Source organism: Typopeltis vanoorti, chromosome 21 (assembly GCF_054136105.1).
Source record: "Typopeltis vanoorti isolate ZY-2024b chromosome 21, IOZ_Tvanoo_1.0, whole genome shotgun sequence".
Lineage (NCBI taxonomy): Eukaryota > Metazoa > Arthropoda > Arachnida > Uropygi > Thelyphonidae > Typopeltis > Typopeltis vanoorti.
Window position 1 is genome coordinate 29,390,014 of NC_143569.1, and position 18,549 is coordinate 29,408,562.

The window sequence follows — 18,549 nt, forward strand, 5'->3', positions numbered from 1 at the left end:
TTATTAAGGGATAACTGTCTGCGACAGCATGTAATGGAAAATACTAGGGGTCAGAGAGTGCTTGACCTAGTAATTACATCTGAGGATTTGGCTGTAACAAATATGACCACATTGCCACCAATCGGTGAGAGTGATCATAGGGTCTTAACTTGGGAGGTGGCTAAAGGTGTAGAATTTTTAATTAAGACAGGGTACATGTGGAATTATCGGTCTGGAAAGTATGACAAGCTTAGGAGTTTGATTGGTTCAGTGCCATGGCATGTACAACTGCAAGGACTAGAAGTTGATAGTGCATGGGAGGTAGTTAAGAAGTGCTTGCATGAAGCAGTGGCTGACTGTATACCTAGAGTCCGAATAATAAATCAAGTAGGGGTTAAATGGATGAATAACACCATTAAGCTTGAGCTGCAAAAAAAGAAACAACTATGGAGGGAATTTAAGGAGAAGGGTGACCGGCAGGCACATGAACGGTATAAAGCGCACGCCAGAAGGGTGACGAGTGTGGTAAGAAAAGCAAAAAAGGATTACGAAAGAACATTGGCCATGCAGGCTAAAGAGAATCCTAAACAGTTTTTTAGATATGTAGCAAGTAAAAGGAAAAATGTACATGGCAGATTGATTTTAAAGAATGCCGATGGTAGGGAGGTAACTGAATCAGTTGAGATAGTTGAGTTACTGAGTGAGCACTTTGCAACAGTATATCATCCAGGTGGTGACATTGCAGAAACGAATAAACCAGTAGATTATACGGGAATTGTGGTTAATGAAGTGGAGGTGAGTAGTCTATTGCATAACCTCAATGTCAATACATCTGTGGGATTGGATGGTATACCAGCTCGTGTTGTACGAGAAGCAGCTAAAGAATTGTCAGTACCCTTGATCATTTTGTTTAATTTGAGTCTCGGGTCTGGGTTAGTCCCGAGCGGGTGGAAAGAGGGGAAAATTGTTCCACTGCATAAAGGTGGTTCCAAGACTGCTGTTGTAAATTACCGACCGATTAGCATATCAGGAATCATTGTCAAGGTCTTAGAGAAATTAGTCAAGAAAAGAATACAGGATTGGATAGATGAAAATGGGATATTGTATTGTATGGGGGACAACATGGTTTTGTGAAGGGTAGATCATGCCTCAGTAACTTGCTCACGTTTTATAACACAGTGACGGCTGAACTGGATAGGGGTAATGGGTTTACAGTGATACTACTGGACCTTGCCAAGGCCTTTGATAGGATACCACATGGAACCCTAATCAGTAAACTGGAGCATATGGGTATAGATATAGGGTTGGTGAGATGGATAAGAGGGTGGTTGAAGGAGAGATATCAAAGAGTGGTTTATTCAGGAGTAGAGTCTAAAAGACGTCTTGTGACTAGTGGAGTGCCACAGGGCTCTGTTCTTGGACCACTGCTTTTCAATTTGTTCATCAATGATATTGGAAAGGATCTGAGAGGAAGTGTTCACTTGTTTGCTGATGATGCAAAGTTGGGTAGAGCAATTGTGAGTGCACAGGATGTCAAAATTTTACAGGATGATTTGGATAGTTTGGAGGACTGGGCTAGGAAAAATGGATGTCAATTTAATGTGGCAAAGTGTAAGGTTATGCACTTTGGGGTGAAAAGAATAGCAGCAGTATATCGCATTGGTGGAATCATACTCCAGGAGATTGATGAGGCCAGGGATTTGGGAGTGTTGGTGGATAGGGAGTTGAAGTTTAGGGGGGGCACATTGCAAAAGTAACTAAAACAGCTCACCAAATCACTTGGCTTCTGAAAAATACTTTAACATGCAGAGACGAACAAGTTGTTGTTCCTCTGTATCGAGCCTTGATAAGACCCCATCTGGACTTCTGTGCCCAGTTATGGGCACCAGGGTTTCTTTGTGATGGGGAGGAAGTGGAGAGGGTCCAGAGACGAGTGACCAAGATGATAGCAGGTCTGTGGAATGAACCTTATGAAAATATGTTGAAGATTTGTGGGTTGCAGAAATTGGACGATAGGCGAAGGAGGGGTGATATGATTGAGACATTCAAATTACTGAAAGGTTTTTATAAGATTGATCCAGAAGATATTTTTGAAAATATAACTGGTGTTGGGAGGACTAGGGGCAATGCATGGAAACTGGGCAAGAGCGTGGTTGACAAGGGTGTTAGAGCTAGGTTCTTTACTTGGAGAGTGGTAAATGAGTGGAATAAGCTTCCAGAATCTGTTGTGGGTGCTACGACCATGAATGAGTTCAAGGCAAGGTATGATAGATACTGTGTGAATGTTGAATAGTTGTTCTTGACATGATGTTAGGGCCTCCCTCGATGAGTCTGTCGACTCCTTGGAGTTTCCCGGAACAACAACAATAATAATAATAATAGAATGCGTTATTCCGATAGAGATATTGCAGTTGCTGATGTAAAAATTTAGGTGGGAGATGAATTTCATTGCCCAGTGTGAGATCACGGCCATGCTTATTGGAGGCCTGAAATGGCTTGAAAAAGTCCCATGTTTGGTGTTGAGACCAGGATTTCCAGAACATGTAAAAATAAATTTAAAAAATTCCAAAAATATATATGTAATTGGTCTGCACAGTTAGCCTAGTGGCTATATGCTTCGCAACCATATGCCTGGGGAAGGAGTGTCCTAGGTTTGATTCCCGTCAACAACATGAGGAGCTCAAGGATCATCCTCAGCCATAGCCAAGTTAGCCAGCCTTGGACGTGGGCAGCAGGGTTTTTCCCCCACTTTATCTGTTTTTTTTTATCCTGCAAGCAGGCAAACTGGCCCCATGAACACACAGGCTACAGTCATAGGATACCTCCAGGAATAAGGAGTAACCAACCTATTCCATAGGATTTTGGTTCTGAATTCCTACATGATAAAAAGTGTAGGTCTATGCGTGAGTGTAAATTAAGATATGAAATTGATAAAAATGTACTACAGTACAAATGTACTATAGGTTTAAAATAACCATTCATTGGTGAGAACGACATATATTGATAGAGATGAGCTAGAGGTAATCTGTGTATTGTGAAATATCAATGCCATTGCTGTAAATACAGCATTGGGATTGTTGTTTAACGAGAGCTATGGTAAGTCTTTTGTGAATAATGGCTGTTGTTGGTCCCATGATGAGTCTTCTGACTCCATAGAAATGACTATAATAATAATAATAATAAAACTGACTTCTCCACCATACCAATTATGCTTATTCTCTTATCTCTTTCCATATGACAGCAAAGGTTGGTCAATTGGTAGAGCCTCTGCTACTAATGGCTCATGCAAAAAGTTAAGCAAGTTTGAACGTGGTTAGTAGTTGGAAGGGGTTCAATCGTTCCATGCTTGGCACACGCTCTCCCTCAATGAGTCTTTGGACTCCCTGGAGGTGTCACATAATAATAATAATAATATTTAATTCCATATTACCATCTTCACTAAAAATTGTCTAAATAGATGTTTTTTATTTTTTTTTATATATATATATATTTTTTTTGTCACTTCACCTTTGAGAATGCAGTTATTTATATCATGGACCATCATGGGCTTTATTTTTATATTTTCATATAAGTTTTAGGTTATTTAGTTTAGGTAAAGTATCTTGACTCCTTCTAGTAAATATATTTAGGATTAGCATCATATGCATGAGTAAAGAGCTGATTTTAATAACTGTAATATTCAAATCAGGGTTAATGCCACTTTCTTTCATAAGGTAATCCATATAGATGATAAATATGTGAGTTCAGTGTTGCAAATTGTAAGGTTTTAAAATTTGGGAAACAAAGATGGGATGCAGAATTTATGCTTGGTGAGAATATATTGTTGGAGGTAGAGGAAATAAGAGATCTGGGGGTGATAGTGGATAAGGATCTAAAATTTAGTGGACACATCACCAAAATTCTGAAAACAATACAAAGACTTCTGGGAATGATGCTGAGGACACTGACGTGTAGAAGTAGGGAGATTCTTGTTCTATTGTATAAGGCTTTGAGTAAGCCACACATGGACTATTGTGCCCAGATTTGGTCACCGGGTTTTCAGAAGGATGAAGAGATGTTGGAAAGGGTCCAAAGGCGACTGACTAAGGTAGTTTCTGACCTCTGGAATGTTGAATATGAGGAAAGATTGAGAAGATGTAATTTGCAGAGTCTGGTGGAGAGGAAGAGGGGCGATATGATAGAGACCTACAAGTTGGTAAGGGGTTGTTATAAGATCAGTGGTGGAGAAGTTCTACAGAGAATAGTGGAAGATCAGGGGAGAACCAGAGGTCATCCCTGGAAACTGTATAAAGAGGGTGTGAGTAGGGGAGTGAGAGGCAGGTTTTTTTTTGTGCTGAGTTGTGAATGATTGGAATGCCTTGCCTGAGATTGTGGTGTTTGCAAGGAGTTTGCGTGTCTTTAAGACACGGTATGATGAGATGTGTGTGTAATAAAAGGACCTCCCAGATGAGTCTTTGACTCCATGAGGTCTTGGGTAATAATAATAATAATATCAATGCAATACTGCACACCTTTGTTTTATACTTGATTTTACCGAAATCATTGTTATGCACAATCTTCAGTTTTGATTGCTAACTTACATATATGCTATATATAGTTTTATATATGGCGATATATATATATTTATATATTTTATGTATGACGAGTGGTGTGGAATTTGTGGATGTGTGGAGTGAGTTTGATGGGCGAAAGGATCTATATAAGATGGATGGCTTGCATTTGAATGGTTACGGTGTAAGAAGACTTGAGAAAGTGTTGCTGAATGTAGTGGATGTGCAAATTCAGGGAAACTAGATTTGTTAGGGGGGGGAGTAGAGATACAGTCCTTATGGAGGCAGTTGAATGTAAGAATGAATATAATATGCCAGAGCAAATAAGGACAACAAATCTGAGTGGGATAGTTAATATAAGGCATCAAGGTAGGGTTGGGGCTAATGGGGGTCTTAAATTCATGTACACTAATACTAGGAGTATTAGGAACAAGAAGGAAGAGTTTTTGACCATGGTTGGCAATTCCAAACCACAGGTTATAGGTATTAGTGAAACATGGCTGACTGTAGATGATATAACTAGTGGGATTGAATGTGATGGGTATAGTGTGTTCAGGAATGACAGAGAGAATAAAATGGGGGGAGGAGTATTGTTGATGATAGCTGATGAGCTCCAGCCAAGGAGAATAGAAGTTGAATTGCAGGATAGAGAAAAGAGCACATTTGAGGCCATTTGATGTGAGATTGTGGCTAGCAGAACTAAATATACAATTGGGTGCTGAATAGACAAGGTGATGGAAAAGATGGTGGTGACAGTATGCACAAGCAAATAGAAGAAATGGATGGAAGGAGGGTGATTATTATGGGAGATTTCAACTATGGTTGCATTGATTGGAGTGAGGAGGGGACACACGGGAGAAAGGAACTGGATTATGCGGTTATTAAGGGATAACTATCTGCGACAGCATGTAATGGAAAATACTAGGGGTCAGAGAGTGCTTGACCTAGTAATTACATCTGAGGATTTGGCTGTAACAAATATGACCACATTGCCACCAATCGGTGAAAGTGATCATAGGGTCTTAACTTGGGAGGTGGCTAAAGGTGTAGAATTTTCAATTAAGACAGGGTACATGTGGAATTATCGGTCTGGAAAGTATGACAAGCTTAGGAGTCTGATTGGTTCAGTGCCATGGCATGTACAACTGCAAGGACTAGAAGTTGATAGTGCATGGGAGGTAGTTAAGAAGTGCTTGCATGAAGCAATGGCTGACTGTATACCTAGAGTCCGAATAATAAATCAAGTAGGGGTTAAATGGATGAATAACACCATTAAGCTTGAGTTGGAAAAAAAGAAACAACTATGGAGGGAATTTAAGGAGAAGGGTGACCGGCAGGCACACGAACGGTATAAAGCGCAGGCCAGAAGGGTGACGAGTGTGGTAAGAAAAGCAAAAAAGAATTACGAAAGAACATTGGCCATGCAGGCTAAAGAGAATCCTAAACAGTTTTTTAGATATGTAGCAAGTAAAAGGAAAAATGTACATGGCAGATTGATTTTAAAAAATGCCGATGGTAGGGAGGTAACTGAATCAGTTGAGATAGTTGAGTTACTGAGTGAGCACTTTGCAAAAGTATATCATCCAGGTGGTGACATTGCAGAAACGAATAAACCAGTAGATTATACGGGAATTGTGGTTAATGAAGTGGAGGTGAGTAGTCTATTGCATAACCTCAATGTCAATACATCTGTGGGATTGGATGGTATACCAGCTCGTGTTGTACGAGAAGCAGCTAAAGAATTGTCAGTACCCTTGACCATTTTGTTTAATTTGAGTCTCGGGTCTGGGTTAGTCCCGAGCGGGTGGAAAGAGGGGAAAATAGTTCCACTGCATAAAGGTGGTTCCAAGACTGCTGTTGTAAATTACCGACCGATTAGCATATCAGGAATCATTGTCAAGGTCTTAGAGAAATTAGTCAAGAAAAGAATACAGGATTGGATAGATGAAAATAGGATATTGTATGGGGGACAACATGGTTTTGTGAAGGGTAGATCATGCCACAGTAACTTGCTCACGTTTTATAACACAGTGACGGCTGAACTGGATAGGGGTAATGGGTTTACAGTGATACTACTGGACCTTGCCAAGGCCTTTGATAGGATACCACATGGAACCGTAATCAGTAAACTGGAGCAGATTGGTATAGATATAGGGTTGGTGAGATGGATAAGAGGGTGGTTGAAGGAGAGATATCAAAGAGTGGTTTATTCAGGAGTGGAGTCTAAAAGACGTCTTGTGACTAGTGGAGTGCCACAGGGCTCTGTTCTTGGACCACTGCTTTTCAATTTGTTCATCAATGATATTGGAAAGGATCTGAGAGGAAGTGTTCACTTGTTTGCTGATGATGCAAAGTTGGGTAGAGCAATTGTGAGTGCACAAGATGTCAAAATTTTACAGAATGATTTGGATAGTTTGGAGGACTGGACTAGGAAAAATAGATGTCAATTTAATGTGGCAAAGTGTAAGGTTATGCACTTTGGGGTGAAAAGAATAGCAGCAGTATATCGCATTGGTGGAATCATACTCCAGGAGATTGATGAGGCCAGGGATTTGGGAGTGTTGGTGGATAGGGAGTTGAAGTTTAGGGGGCACATTGCAAAAGTAACTAAAACAGCTCACCAAATCACTTGGCTTCTGAAAAATACTTTAACATGCAGAGACGAACAAGTTGTTGTTCCTCTGTATCGAGCCTTGATAAGACCCCATCTGGACTTCTGTGCCCAGCTATGGGCACCAGGGTTTCTTCGTGATGGGGAGGAAGTGGAGAGTGTCCAGAGATGAGTGACCAAGATGATAGCAGGTCTGTGTAATGAACCTTATGAGAATAGGTTGAAGATTTGTGGGGTTGCAGAAATTGGACGATAGGCGAAGGAGGGGTGATATGATTGAGACATTCAAATTACTGAAGGGTTTTTATAAGATTGATCCAGAAGATATTTTTGAAAATATGACTGGTGGTGGGAGGACTAGGGGCCATGCATGGAAGCTGGGCAAGAGCGTGGTTGACAAGGGTGTTAGAGCTAGGTTCTTTACTTGGAGAGTGGTAAATGAGTGGAATAAGCTTCCAGTGTCTGTTGTGGGTGCTACGACTGTGAATGAGTTCAAGGCAAAGTATGATAGATACTGTGTGAATGTTGAATATTTGTTCTTGACATGATGTTAGGGCCTCCCTCGATGAGTCTATCGACTCCTTGGAGTTTCCCGGAACAATAATAATAATAATAATATATAATGTCTTATTTATAATAAATAATTATAATGATTTGTTGAAAGTTTTTTCACTTGGTTCTACTATAAATTAAAGATGCCAAGAAATTATATTCTTAGTTTCATTCTTTATGCTAAGCAAACAAAGTTTCCACGTGAAGTGATTTCATGCTCAAGACGCCAAGAAATTATATCACTATATAGTAGGGTTACCATATTCCAAAATGCTGACACCCCATTGACTGACCAACTTGTTCCGGACACAAACATCTAACATAAACATAAATACATATGTTTGAAATCTTTACCTTTGTAAGCTTTTCATTAATTAGATGTGATGAGCATGCTTATTAGAACACACAAAAATATGAAATTTTAAGTGTCATCATAAGTCTTATGAAACAAGAGGAGGCCTACATGAAAAAGAATTAGACTTATCGCACTACATACATTACTTTTGCAGCCCATGCATATTTTTCACTAGACCTAATTATCTTTAGCAGTTCTTTGTTTCAACACAAATAGTCGAACATATTTTTACATGTAAAATGTCTGTAATTAAATTTAACTATAGCAAGTCATTTCACAGATTCTATGGTAAGTCTATTTCTTTCCTTGTTCCACTGAGCTTGTATTAATGAAAAGAGCCTTTCAATACTGACAGATTTTTTTATTATCAAAATGCGGACATGTCTGCATAAATGCTGATGTATGGTAACCCTACTATATGGTATCACTTCTAGGTCTGGCTCCCACTGATGAGACTCAATAAAGGTTGAAACCAGTCTGGATAGTGGCCCTTCCCCATAATGCATAGCATTATATGTCTGTAAGGATATGTGCATTGTATTGCATTATGGAATATTAAGCCAATTGATATGAAGTCATTAGCCTCTATATACAAGTAGCCAAGTCGTGAAGTGACTTCACACACAAACTCTGTTTGGTTACACTTGGAATAAAGGATGAAACTAGAATATAATTTCTTGGCATCTTTAATAAATGATGTTTTGAACAATTTTTTCCTTGACTTCTTATCCTATGCTTTTACCCTTATATGCTTAAACACAGAATTTTTGTTCCATTCTAATGTTTTATTGACTGTTTGTATTTAAAATAAAATTCTACAAGTGTGTCTGGAATTTTACTTTAAGTAAATTTCTCTTGCTTTGTTCCATAAATTAAGGAACAAACAGAGAAGCTGCAATAACTTGGGGGTAAGAGGAGAAAAACATATCAACATCAGGTACGTTATGAAAAAGTAATGTCGAATCTGGTTATCATATACAAATAAGTGACACTGTTAGCAGTATATGCATATAAGCCAGGTTTTAGAGTGATTTTATATGCTAAAAGCAGGTTTTAGAGTGATTTTATATTTCATGTCTGGAATAACATTTTGTGATAGCAAAATTCTTGAATATACCACAAGATATCATTTAACTAGTGAATTCAGATGGCAAGCCATCATACAACTATAGATCAGCCAAAGTCAGGTAGAGCTAGCCAGATGGTTGTATGTGAGTCATTCAATGTTTCACAGACTGTGGAACCAATTCCAGCAGTCACAAACACTATCCTGGAGTGAAGGAAAGCCACAGGCTACAACCTCAGTGAATGACTGATATTTCTGATTAAATGCTCACTGAAACAGGAATGCTACCCTTAAACAGCTACAGAAACATTGGTATCTGTTTCTGCTGTGTGCAGAATGCTTCACAAAGGTGGTCTGTATGTTAGATGTTCTGCTTGTCCCTATCCCTCCCCCCCCCCATTCACAGGAAAAAATATTTGAAATGGGCCAGGCTCTATATCAACTGGACTCAAGACAAATGGTGGGATCAGTATTGTTTATATTTTTACTAATTCTTGTGGAAAGGCTTAGATGTTGGTTATGCATTTTCACTAAATAGCTTAAGGAAATTACAATGTATACTAGGATATACATTAAAATAAATTTTAATACACTTCCAGTATTTCGGCAACGTCATGTTGCCATTTTCACAGGAACTTAAAAACAAGACACGTGCATGCAAGCACAACAAACAGTAAATGAGGATGGAGCAGGAAGCTATTCTTTCTCCTAAAAGTCCTGATGATGCCCCTTAGCAGGCAATGTTGGTATTCTTGGGTGATTGGGCTGAAGGTCTTCTGATGTAGGTTTCCCAAATTTAGGGCAGTCTCATGCAACCAAATTTGTTGAGGTTTGGATTGTTTCTTAGGGCTGAGGCTGATTCCATGAAAAGGCCTTTTGTATTTGAATTTACTATGGTATATTATCGTGGCTTTCTTCCACCGTATTCTATGGCAGGTATCCAGTGCATGGTCTGCAAGACCAGAGTGGCTGTATTGGTGAAACCGGATGTAGTCCTTGTGTTCTGAAATTCTGATATTAGCTGTCCTGCCTGTTTGACCAAAGTAGGACAGCTTACAGCTTCAAGGGACCAATTTTTTATATGGTCTGTAACAAGAAGTTAAGTTATGTTTTTTAGGATTTTTGTAATTTTTTCCGAGGTGCCTGGGATATAGGTATGGTGATGACTAGTGTGTCTAAGAAAGGAAGGTAGTTGTATTGTTTATAGACAAGTTCCAATTTTCTCTACAGAGCAATACTAGGCATGTTCTGATCTGAAGGAAATCAGGGACATGTTATCATCCTGCTAATATCTGTGAAAGGTACACTTATTATGGAGGTAGTGCGATGGTTTGGGGAGGTATCCCATTCGACGGATGCAGCAACCTGTATGTGCTTCCTAGTAGAACCTCAAATGCTGAGAATTATAGAGATGAGGTTCTGGACCCCTTATGTTTGTCCGTATACAGATACAATAGGGAAGACATTTATCCTACCAGACAATAATGCCCATCCTCATCAAGTGAGGGTTGTGGACCATTATCTTCAAGAAGAGACTTTCATACATATGGATGTTATTACTGACTGAGCTCTTTTACACCATTATAAACAGTATGAAGCATTGTTGTGAGTCCTCTTCTGTGTGTGTATGGGGGGGGGGGTGACTACATTCCTTATTGAGGCACTTTGACAACCTCATTTTGACCTCTTGTTTATTGTCTTCATGTATTCATGTACCCCTTTGTTACTGAATTTAGCTATTTATTTACAATTTTTGGGTTTTCTTTCGCATCTCATATCATACCACTTTTCACTGAATCACATAAAACTTTATCATACAGTGTTTGAGTTATTGTGATTTTTCTCTTTATTCTGTAATTTATGGAAACCAGTGTAGTTGTTAAGAAAAAGCTAGCTAATAACGGTAGTTAAGTAACTACTTGAACTCTCCTCAGAACATGGTTATTATCACTATGTTACAGCATAGATTCATAAATTCAGTGTTTATAAACTCACATGGAGAAAAAATATGAAAAATAAAAGACTCAATTTTGTTATTATTGATTATATATTTTCTGATTTGTTTTGGACACTGATATGCTGTAGGCCTTTCTACTTCTTATCTATGGATAAGAATCCTTTCTAGAGTATGCTTGACCTTTGATATACAAAATGATCACTATGTAGATTTGAGCAAGATAAAATGAGTGTTACATGAAAAGATAAATATGTATGAAAGTTTTAAAAAATTTAAAGTCAATCAGTATTCATATGTGAACTGTAGATTTGTATAAATATCTATTGGAGAAAAAAGTCTAGGTATTTGAAAACAGAATCAAATCTTAGAGACTAATAAGCAAAATCTGAAGCAAACATTGATTAATTGAGCTAAGAAAGCATGAATTAAAAATTGTCTGCAATAATAAAAATTCAGAACTTCATGGAACTGATATATAAAAATTATAAGAAATTGTATAAAAAAGTTCCTATCCAATAAATTTGAAATGTATATACCCTTTAAAAATACAGAGAAAATGTAAGGAAGCATGTGTTATTTGGCCAGCCTGGTTGTAGTTAGGATATCCTATTCTACAAAAAAGTATATGAAAAGGAGTATGTGCTAGAGCATCCACCTTTAAATGCCTGAAAGCTTCCAAAATGTATATCATTATCCTTGAGTAACATTAAACTGGACAATCTTTGTATTCAATTTTCAGTTTTCACTAGATTTTTCTTTTTTGGACTGACACTCATCTCTAGCCTTTCTTGGCACAAATACATCACATCTGTAATAACATCCTCAGTCGCCACCATCATATTTGCTTAAGATATCACTTTCACCTGTGAAGTTACAACCTCTGCCCAAACAAACCTGGAATACTGCTCTCACATTTGGGGTGATGCACCAAAAAAACTCTATAGAAATTCTTGAGGCACTTCAAAAGGGGGTGCTAACTATTTTATGTTAAACTGAAGTCTTACTTTAGCATGGTAGTTGTTTCCATAATTTTGTGATGAATTCTGATCACCATGTAACCATGAAGGAAATGGGTTACTAACTAAATGATGATCCTGTTCATACATACTCTCACCATCCATTGTCTCACAGTCAGTTTCCACTTTGTCTTTTCTATAGATATTTCATGGGCATTGTTCAGCAAAACTGGCATTCTTTCCTCATTTCTGCTATTCCACGTATTCTTTTCTACAGATATATTCATGGGTACTATTCAACACAACTGGCATCAATCATTTCTGCTAAACCTACAATAACACAAATAATAGCTGTTCAATATCCATTTACAGTTCCACTGCTGACTCATCAAGCTTGCTACTTTCACTTATCTTTCATTTCATTCATCTTTTTTTTTCTGGAGCAGCCTTCCCCATGAAGGTATATCCCTCAGACTATAGTCTGTAGCTCTTCAAGAAAATAAAACAGAGTAAAATAACAGATTCCTTGTTAACTCTGCGCCCTTCTCTCTCTCTTACTCTCACACACACACAGAGTATCATTTTTTCTATAGGTTCTGCAACCTCTTGTGTGTAGGAATGATATAAGTAAAACAAATATTCAAGATGTAGAGGTACTGTAATATTAGTAAAATTTCATGGATTCAATTGTTAAAAAATATACAATTTTGAGCTTTTCTTAACGTAGCTGATATATTCTTCTCCCTTGAAAATAAAGAGTTACATACTAATCTCTGAAACTTATTTTTAATATACAGAAACTGTTAAGTTTCTTAAAAAAGAGTAACTTGAATGTTTATTTCTTCTTTAGCCCCCCAGAAAAGAATCGAGAAATGGAGTGATAAGAGGATATTATGTTGGATATAAACCACATGCTTCCTCTCAGGCTTATGTTTTCAAAACAGTAGATGTACAAGGTGACATAAAGGAAGAGGTGATTCTTGTTAGTTTAAAAAGAGCAACAAAGTATAGCATTAGAGTACAAGCATTCAATAGCAAAGGTACGGGACCATCTTCAGAAGATCTGGTTGTTGAAACTCTTCAAAATGGCAAGTTATTTGTTAATAGTACTATACTTATATATTTATGAATGGATCAAATCTACAGTTTTTTTGTTCCTTGACCAATTATATTATAGTTTCAAATACCATTTAGCATGGACATGTATCAAGTTTTTACTCCAAGTATTGCAAGTTATAAGGATGCCATATATGTACTTCTAGTAACTTGGGTCAGCGAGCTGGCCTGGTTGTCTGAGTGGTTAGCATATCTGCTCTCCAGCCAAAAGGCTGCAGGTTCAAATCCCGCTGTGGGCGTGGATGTTTGTGATTGTCTGTGAAAATACTAATGGTGGTGGTCGCCAGTAAATGGCATTGGTGTAGTTGATGAAGGTAGTTGCGTGGAGTTGGTGGAATTAGTGGTGGAGACGGAGAGTTGTGGAGTAGGTGCCCTCCCTCGATGAGTCTGAACTCCCAGGAGGTGTCATGTAATAATAATAATATTCAAACTCCTTCCAGTTTTAAAAAGTAAAATGCATACATAAACCATTCTGATGCTTTTGTACATGGATTCTTTCTGTTATGCATTTTGGTGTGATGGAATGTAAATATGTTGGTTCATTGTATCTTTTCTCGAGAAACCATTTTGCTTAACAGCTTCAGATGAAGCACTAGTCTTCATCTAGAGAAGGGAAAAGATTCTTCACTTAGAGAAAATTGCTAGTTCAGCAGAAATTTGATACCTCTCTCTCACTCTCTACCAAATGGCATTGGATTTGTTATACCTTCTTCAGAAAGAGTACCAAATTAATGATGAGTATGTAGATTTTTCAACCAAAAAACAAATGTGACAAAAGATAACTGACACAGAGTTTAATTGGTCATGATAAATAGATAGTTAAACTGACTAGTTTTACCATATGTGTGCTAGTGGCTTCTTCTGAGTTAGGAAGACCTATTAAGCCAAATGTCAGTTCTTTTGTGGCAGTACCAAATTAAACTTTATTTTTTATTGCCACTTTAGTCTATTGTGCATTAGTACCATAGATGGGTCAAGGTCAGCGCCAAAGAAGACAAAGTCAGTTCCATCAGCAGGAATGGTCATGGCATCAGTGTTTTGCAATGCTAAATTTTGTTTATTAATTCTCTTGTAAAGGGTAAAACAATAACTGGGGAATATTATTCCGATCTTTTAACCATACTGGATGAAAAAATTCGTGAGAAAAGATCCGGTTTGCCGAAGAAAAAAATCATCTTTCATCAGGACAGTGCACCTACCCACAAAAGTATTTTGGCAATGGGAAAAATTAAGGGATCTGCACTATGAATTGTTGGAACATCCACTGTATTCCCCAGATTTGTCTCCCTCTGACTTCTATCTCTTCCCAAAATTAAAACTCTTCCTCGCTGGTCAGTGTTTTGCTTCCAATCAAGAGGTGATTGCAGCTGTAGAGGGGTACTTTTCAGATCTTACTGAGAACCTGTAGGGACAAGATAATGGTGCTGACGATGCTGGAGGTAATGACAATGCTGGAGCATCGCTGGAATAAGATTTAGATTAAAAATAAGATTAGATAACGAATTATAAATTTGTTTTTTCATTATTAGGCCGAGAACTTTTCAGACCACCCTCGTATATATATTTATGTATGTATAGATTTTTAGATTTATATATTAGATCAGGGGTGTATATTCAAGGTGTGTTATGTGTGTGTGCCGCACACTATGGAATAGCGATATTGCCAATATCATATTTTTGCATTTATTCCTGTTAAAGACTTCCCTAATTGTTTCCTGGTTTCACATGATTCCTAAAATTTAACACAATATACTAATGCTTCATGAAGAGGAGACTTTTTGATGAGTAAACATTGCATCACATTAGTGTTAATAGCCCATGTGTGCAGTCACAAATATGGACACCTTTGAGCCCTTTGTACAGATGGTGCAGCAGGCCAAATTCTTAATGTTCCAACCACCCAGAAGGCAGGTATGCACTGAGACAATAGTACCCAGATAAATACGAGGTGTGACAATTTAATTCCCAAAATTGCTGTGTAGTGTCACCCATGTGTGATTTGGTTGGAGTCATGTGAGTAATCATGTTTGTACAATTCTTAACTAATGTAGGTGTAAACCTCAAGCTGATTGTTTGCTAGTTGGCTATTGCAAAAACAATAGAGATCTGGGTGTAAACTTTGGCATAAAAATGTGGGATGAAAATTTGGAGTAGTGTGTTAATATCAAATTTTGTGTGAAAATCGACAAAACTGTTACTGAAACGTTGGAGCTGTTGAAAGTGGCATATGGTGTGGATGCTCTGAAAAAGTCAAGTGTCTTTGAGTGACATAGGAGATTCAAAGGTGGGCGAGAAGAAGTGAACGACAACCCCACAAGTTGGCAGCCAAAAACAAAAATGATGGATGCAAATTTGAACAGAGTGCAAGATTTGGTACAATCTGACAGCAATTAAGTGTGCAATTAATGGCTGATGAATTGCAATGAATCGAGAAACAGTCAGGGTAATATTAACTGAAGAATTGGGTATGCGAAAACTTCACAAAGATTTCTGTTAAGTTTTTGTCTCGGATCTTGATGGATGATCAGACTCACCTAGCAGCGATGAGTTCAAGTTGTGACTGATCTTTCTGCAAACAAGCACATGTTTCCGGGTGTACTGGAAGCATAGGTATTTCCAGTACAATCCTGAAACCAAATGCCACAGCATCCAGTGGAAAACCCCAAGTTTGCCACGTCCTTAAAAAGCATGTGACATTCGCAGTTCCAAAGACCATGCTAGTGTGTTTCTTTGATCACAAGGGGATATTCCACTATGAATTCATCGAACAGGGACAAACGGTCAACCAACAATGCTATTTAGAGGTGCTGAATAGATTAGGAGATTCTGTTTGGAGAAAAAGACCTGAATTGTGGCCTGACAAGTGGTTCATCCATTGCGACAATGCACTGAGTCATAGTGCGCTCATCATGAGAGAGAATTTTTGGCCAAAAAATCGATTACCAGATGATCATCCTGCTTATTCACCAACTTAGCTCTCTGTGATTTCTGGCTGTTACCAAAATTAAAGACTGTGCTAAAAGGATGAAGATTTTCTGACATCGCTGATATCCAGCATAATGTGATAAAGGAACTCGAGAGCATTCCGGAAAAAGAGTTCTAGGCCTGTTTCCAGAAATGGGAACACTGTCTAAACCAGTGTATAAATGCACAAGGAGACTACTTTGAAGTCAACGGTAGCCACTAATGTACAGTTCTGAATGTAGGTTTGTTACAGGTACATTCTGGGAATTAAATTTTCACACCTCATACTGTGATTGGTAATTGTCTCAGCCAATCCAGTTGAACGTTGTCATTTGTCATGAGTTTTTGTTTTCTGAGTTTCATCTGTTTTGCATGCATGAAATGTGAACTAACATGTTTAGGACACCAATATAGACAAATATTTAATATATAGTTTCCTATAAATAATTTATAACTTTTTTGCCCTTATTTACAATGGGAAACAGTGATGATCTACTGAATGTCCCATTTTTTTGCCAGAGCTTTTGCTGATTGTATAACTATGATTATAGTCCAAGGAGGTTGGAACTTGTATATAAATAAGTAAAGCAAGTTATTTCAGCCTTTCTTTGGATCATTCCTGGAAAATAATAATTTTCCAAGTGATTAATTACTTTTTCCGATTTCTGTGCATATTATATGGCTCTATTTTAAAATCTTATCAAAATTCAAATTATCGATGTCTCACTCTGGTATTCACCAATGATAATTTAATTTCACCATGAAGCATAAACCCTTTGTGCTTCTCACATAAATGGTGCGCATGAAGCATAGCTATTGTTCATTTGACCTTCATGCTTTCCATATTTATAATTATATTAGTTGATAAAGTATTCAAACTTATCCTACAATTAATTGCACTGGACCAGTTAAGATGAGCACTATGCACTTTTAATTCCTACATTAATAAAAATGCAATCATATATTCAAATTGATGTGAATTTCGTTGTGCAGGTTGCATAAGCCACATGACAGCAACCTAAATGATCACACGATGCCCATTTAGGTTGGGTGTGCTGTCATGTGGCTTATGATATATATATATATATATATATATATATATATATGTATATATGTGTGTGTGTGTGTGTGTGTGTGTGTCATAAGAATAAGTACTGCTTCCAATATAGCTTCAAGTTCAAAGTTATATTTTGGGAGTTGCTATGATGCTGTTCCAAAAAAAATGAAAAAACAACATTTGTATAGCAAATTGACCTCTCCTGACACTTGCTAGTATCAGGTCTGTCATACATTAGAAACTTTATGCATCTGCAAACAACTTGTAAGTGGGAAATGTGGAGAATTGATGAATGTTGGAAACAATATAATTCCTGACACTATCCAGTATCAGAGAATCTTTGGATGTGATAAATCCTTTTAACACTTAATGTATACTCTAAGAAACTATAACCTCAGGTGGTTTATAATTTTACACAAATTTCTTATCAGTTGGATGAAGTGAAGTGAATTGTGAAATTAGCCAGATATGATTTTACAGGAAGATTTGAAAATATTATTATTAGTAGGAGTGTTATTACATAACACCTCCAGGGAGCCCAAATACTCATCGAGGGAGGGTACCTAATTTACAGCTCTCCGTCTCCACCAATCACAACTATCTTCATCATCTACACAAACGCCATCTGCTTCCGACCACCACCATTAGTATTTTCACAGACAAACATCCATGCCCACGCGTGGATTCAAACCCTCAGCCTTTTGATTGGAGAGCAGATATGCTAACCACTCGGCCAACCAGGTCGGCAATATCAAAGATGGTATTAACAAGGGGCTGACTTGGCTGAGTTGACCAAAACATTCTCACTGAATGAAGAAGCACAGTCTTGATTCACAATAACTAGTGAATTGAAATACTCAAATGACAGACAGACTGGTTAGTTAATTTTTCCAAAAAAAATATCACTTATTCCGGAGATGCATGACACTTAAGAACTAGTCAGAGTGTTATGAATCCCACAAGAAAATTTGTAAAGAATTTCAAAGAAAGCTAACCAAAATTAAATAACTGCATTCATTATTTTGTTAGACATTAGCAGATGTCATATGATTGCTTCATATCTCAGTAATATGCCACATGAATTATTATTGTTTTATTGAATGGAACGTCAAGGAAAAACTCAGCATCAGTCTGCCCATCTACCCAACCATCTCACTGTAATCAGCCATCACAATATAATCAATCTGGTGTATGTATCCATTGATGTATATTGGATGTTTGAGTATACTTCATTTGTACTTCTGGAAGTAGATATTTTTAATAATCTTGTTATCTTGGGAAAATTCCAACAGTCTTTTACAATCAATGTTTCATTTTGCCTTGTTCAAAACTGCTACACTTAGGTTTAATTGCCATACTCTTGAAGTCTTCTGGTTCTAGAATGAA

General features: G+C 37.5%; 1 protein-coding gene across 7 annotated transcripts in view; it reads left to right on the forward strand.

The window, feature by feature from the left end:
• LOC150094689 (cell adhesion molecule Dscam1-like) overlaps positions 1-18,549 on the forward strand; it is a 772,561-nt gene that overhangs the window by 563,457 nt on the left and 190,555 nt on the right. For 6 of the 7 annotated variants that reach the window (XM_090411389.1, XM_090411388.1, XM_090411385.1 and 3 more), the window contains one exon: positions 12,877-13,114. In XM_090411389.1, coding sequence (XP_090267515.1) covers positions 12,877-13,114 — 238 coding nt within the window. The remainder of the gene's footprint in view (positions 1-12,876; positions 13,115-18,549) is intronic. The other variant, XM_090411386.1, reaches the window with a different exon arrangement.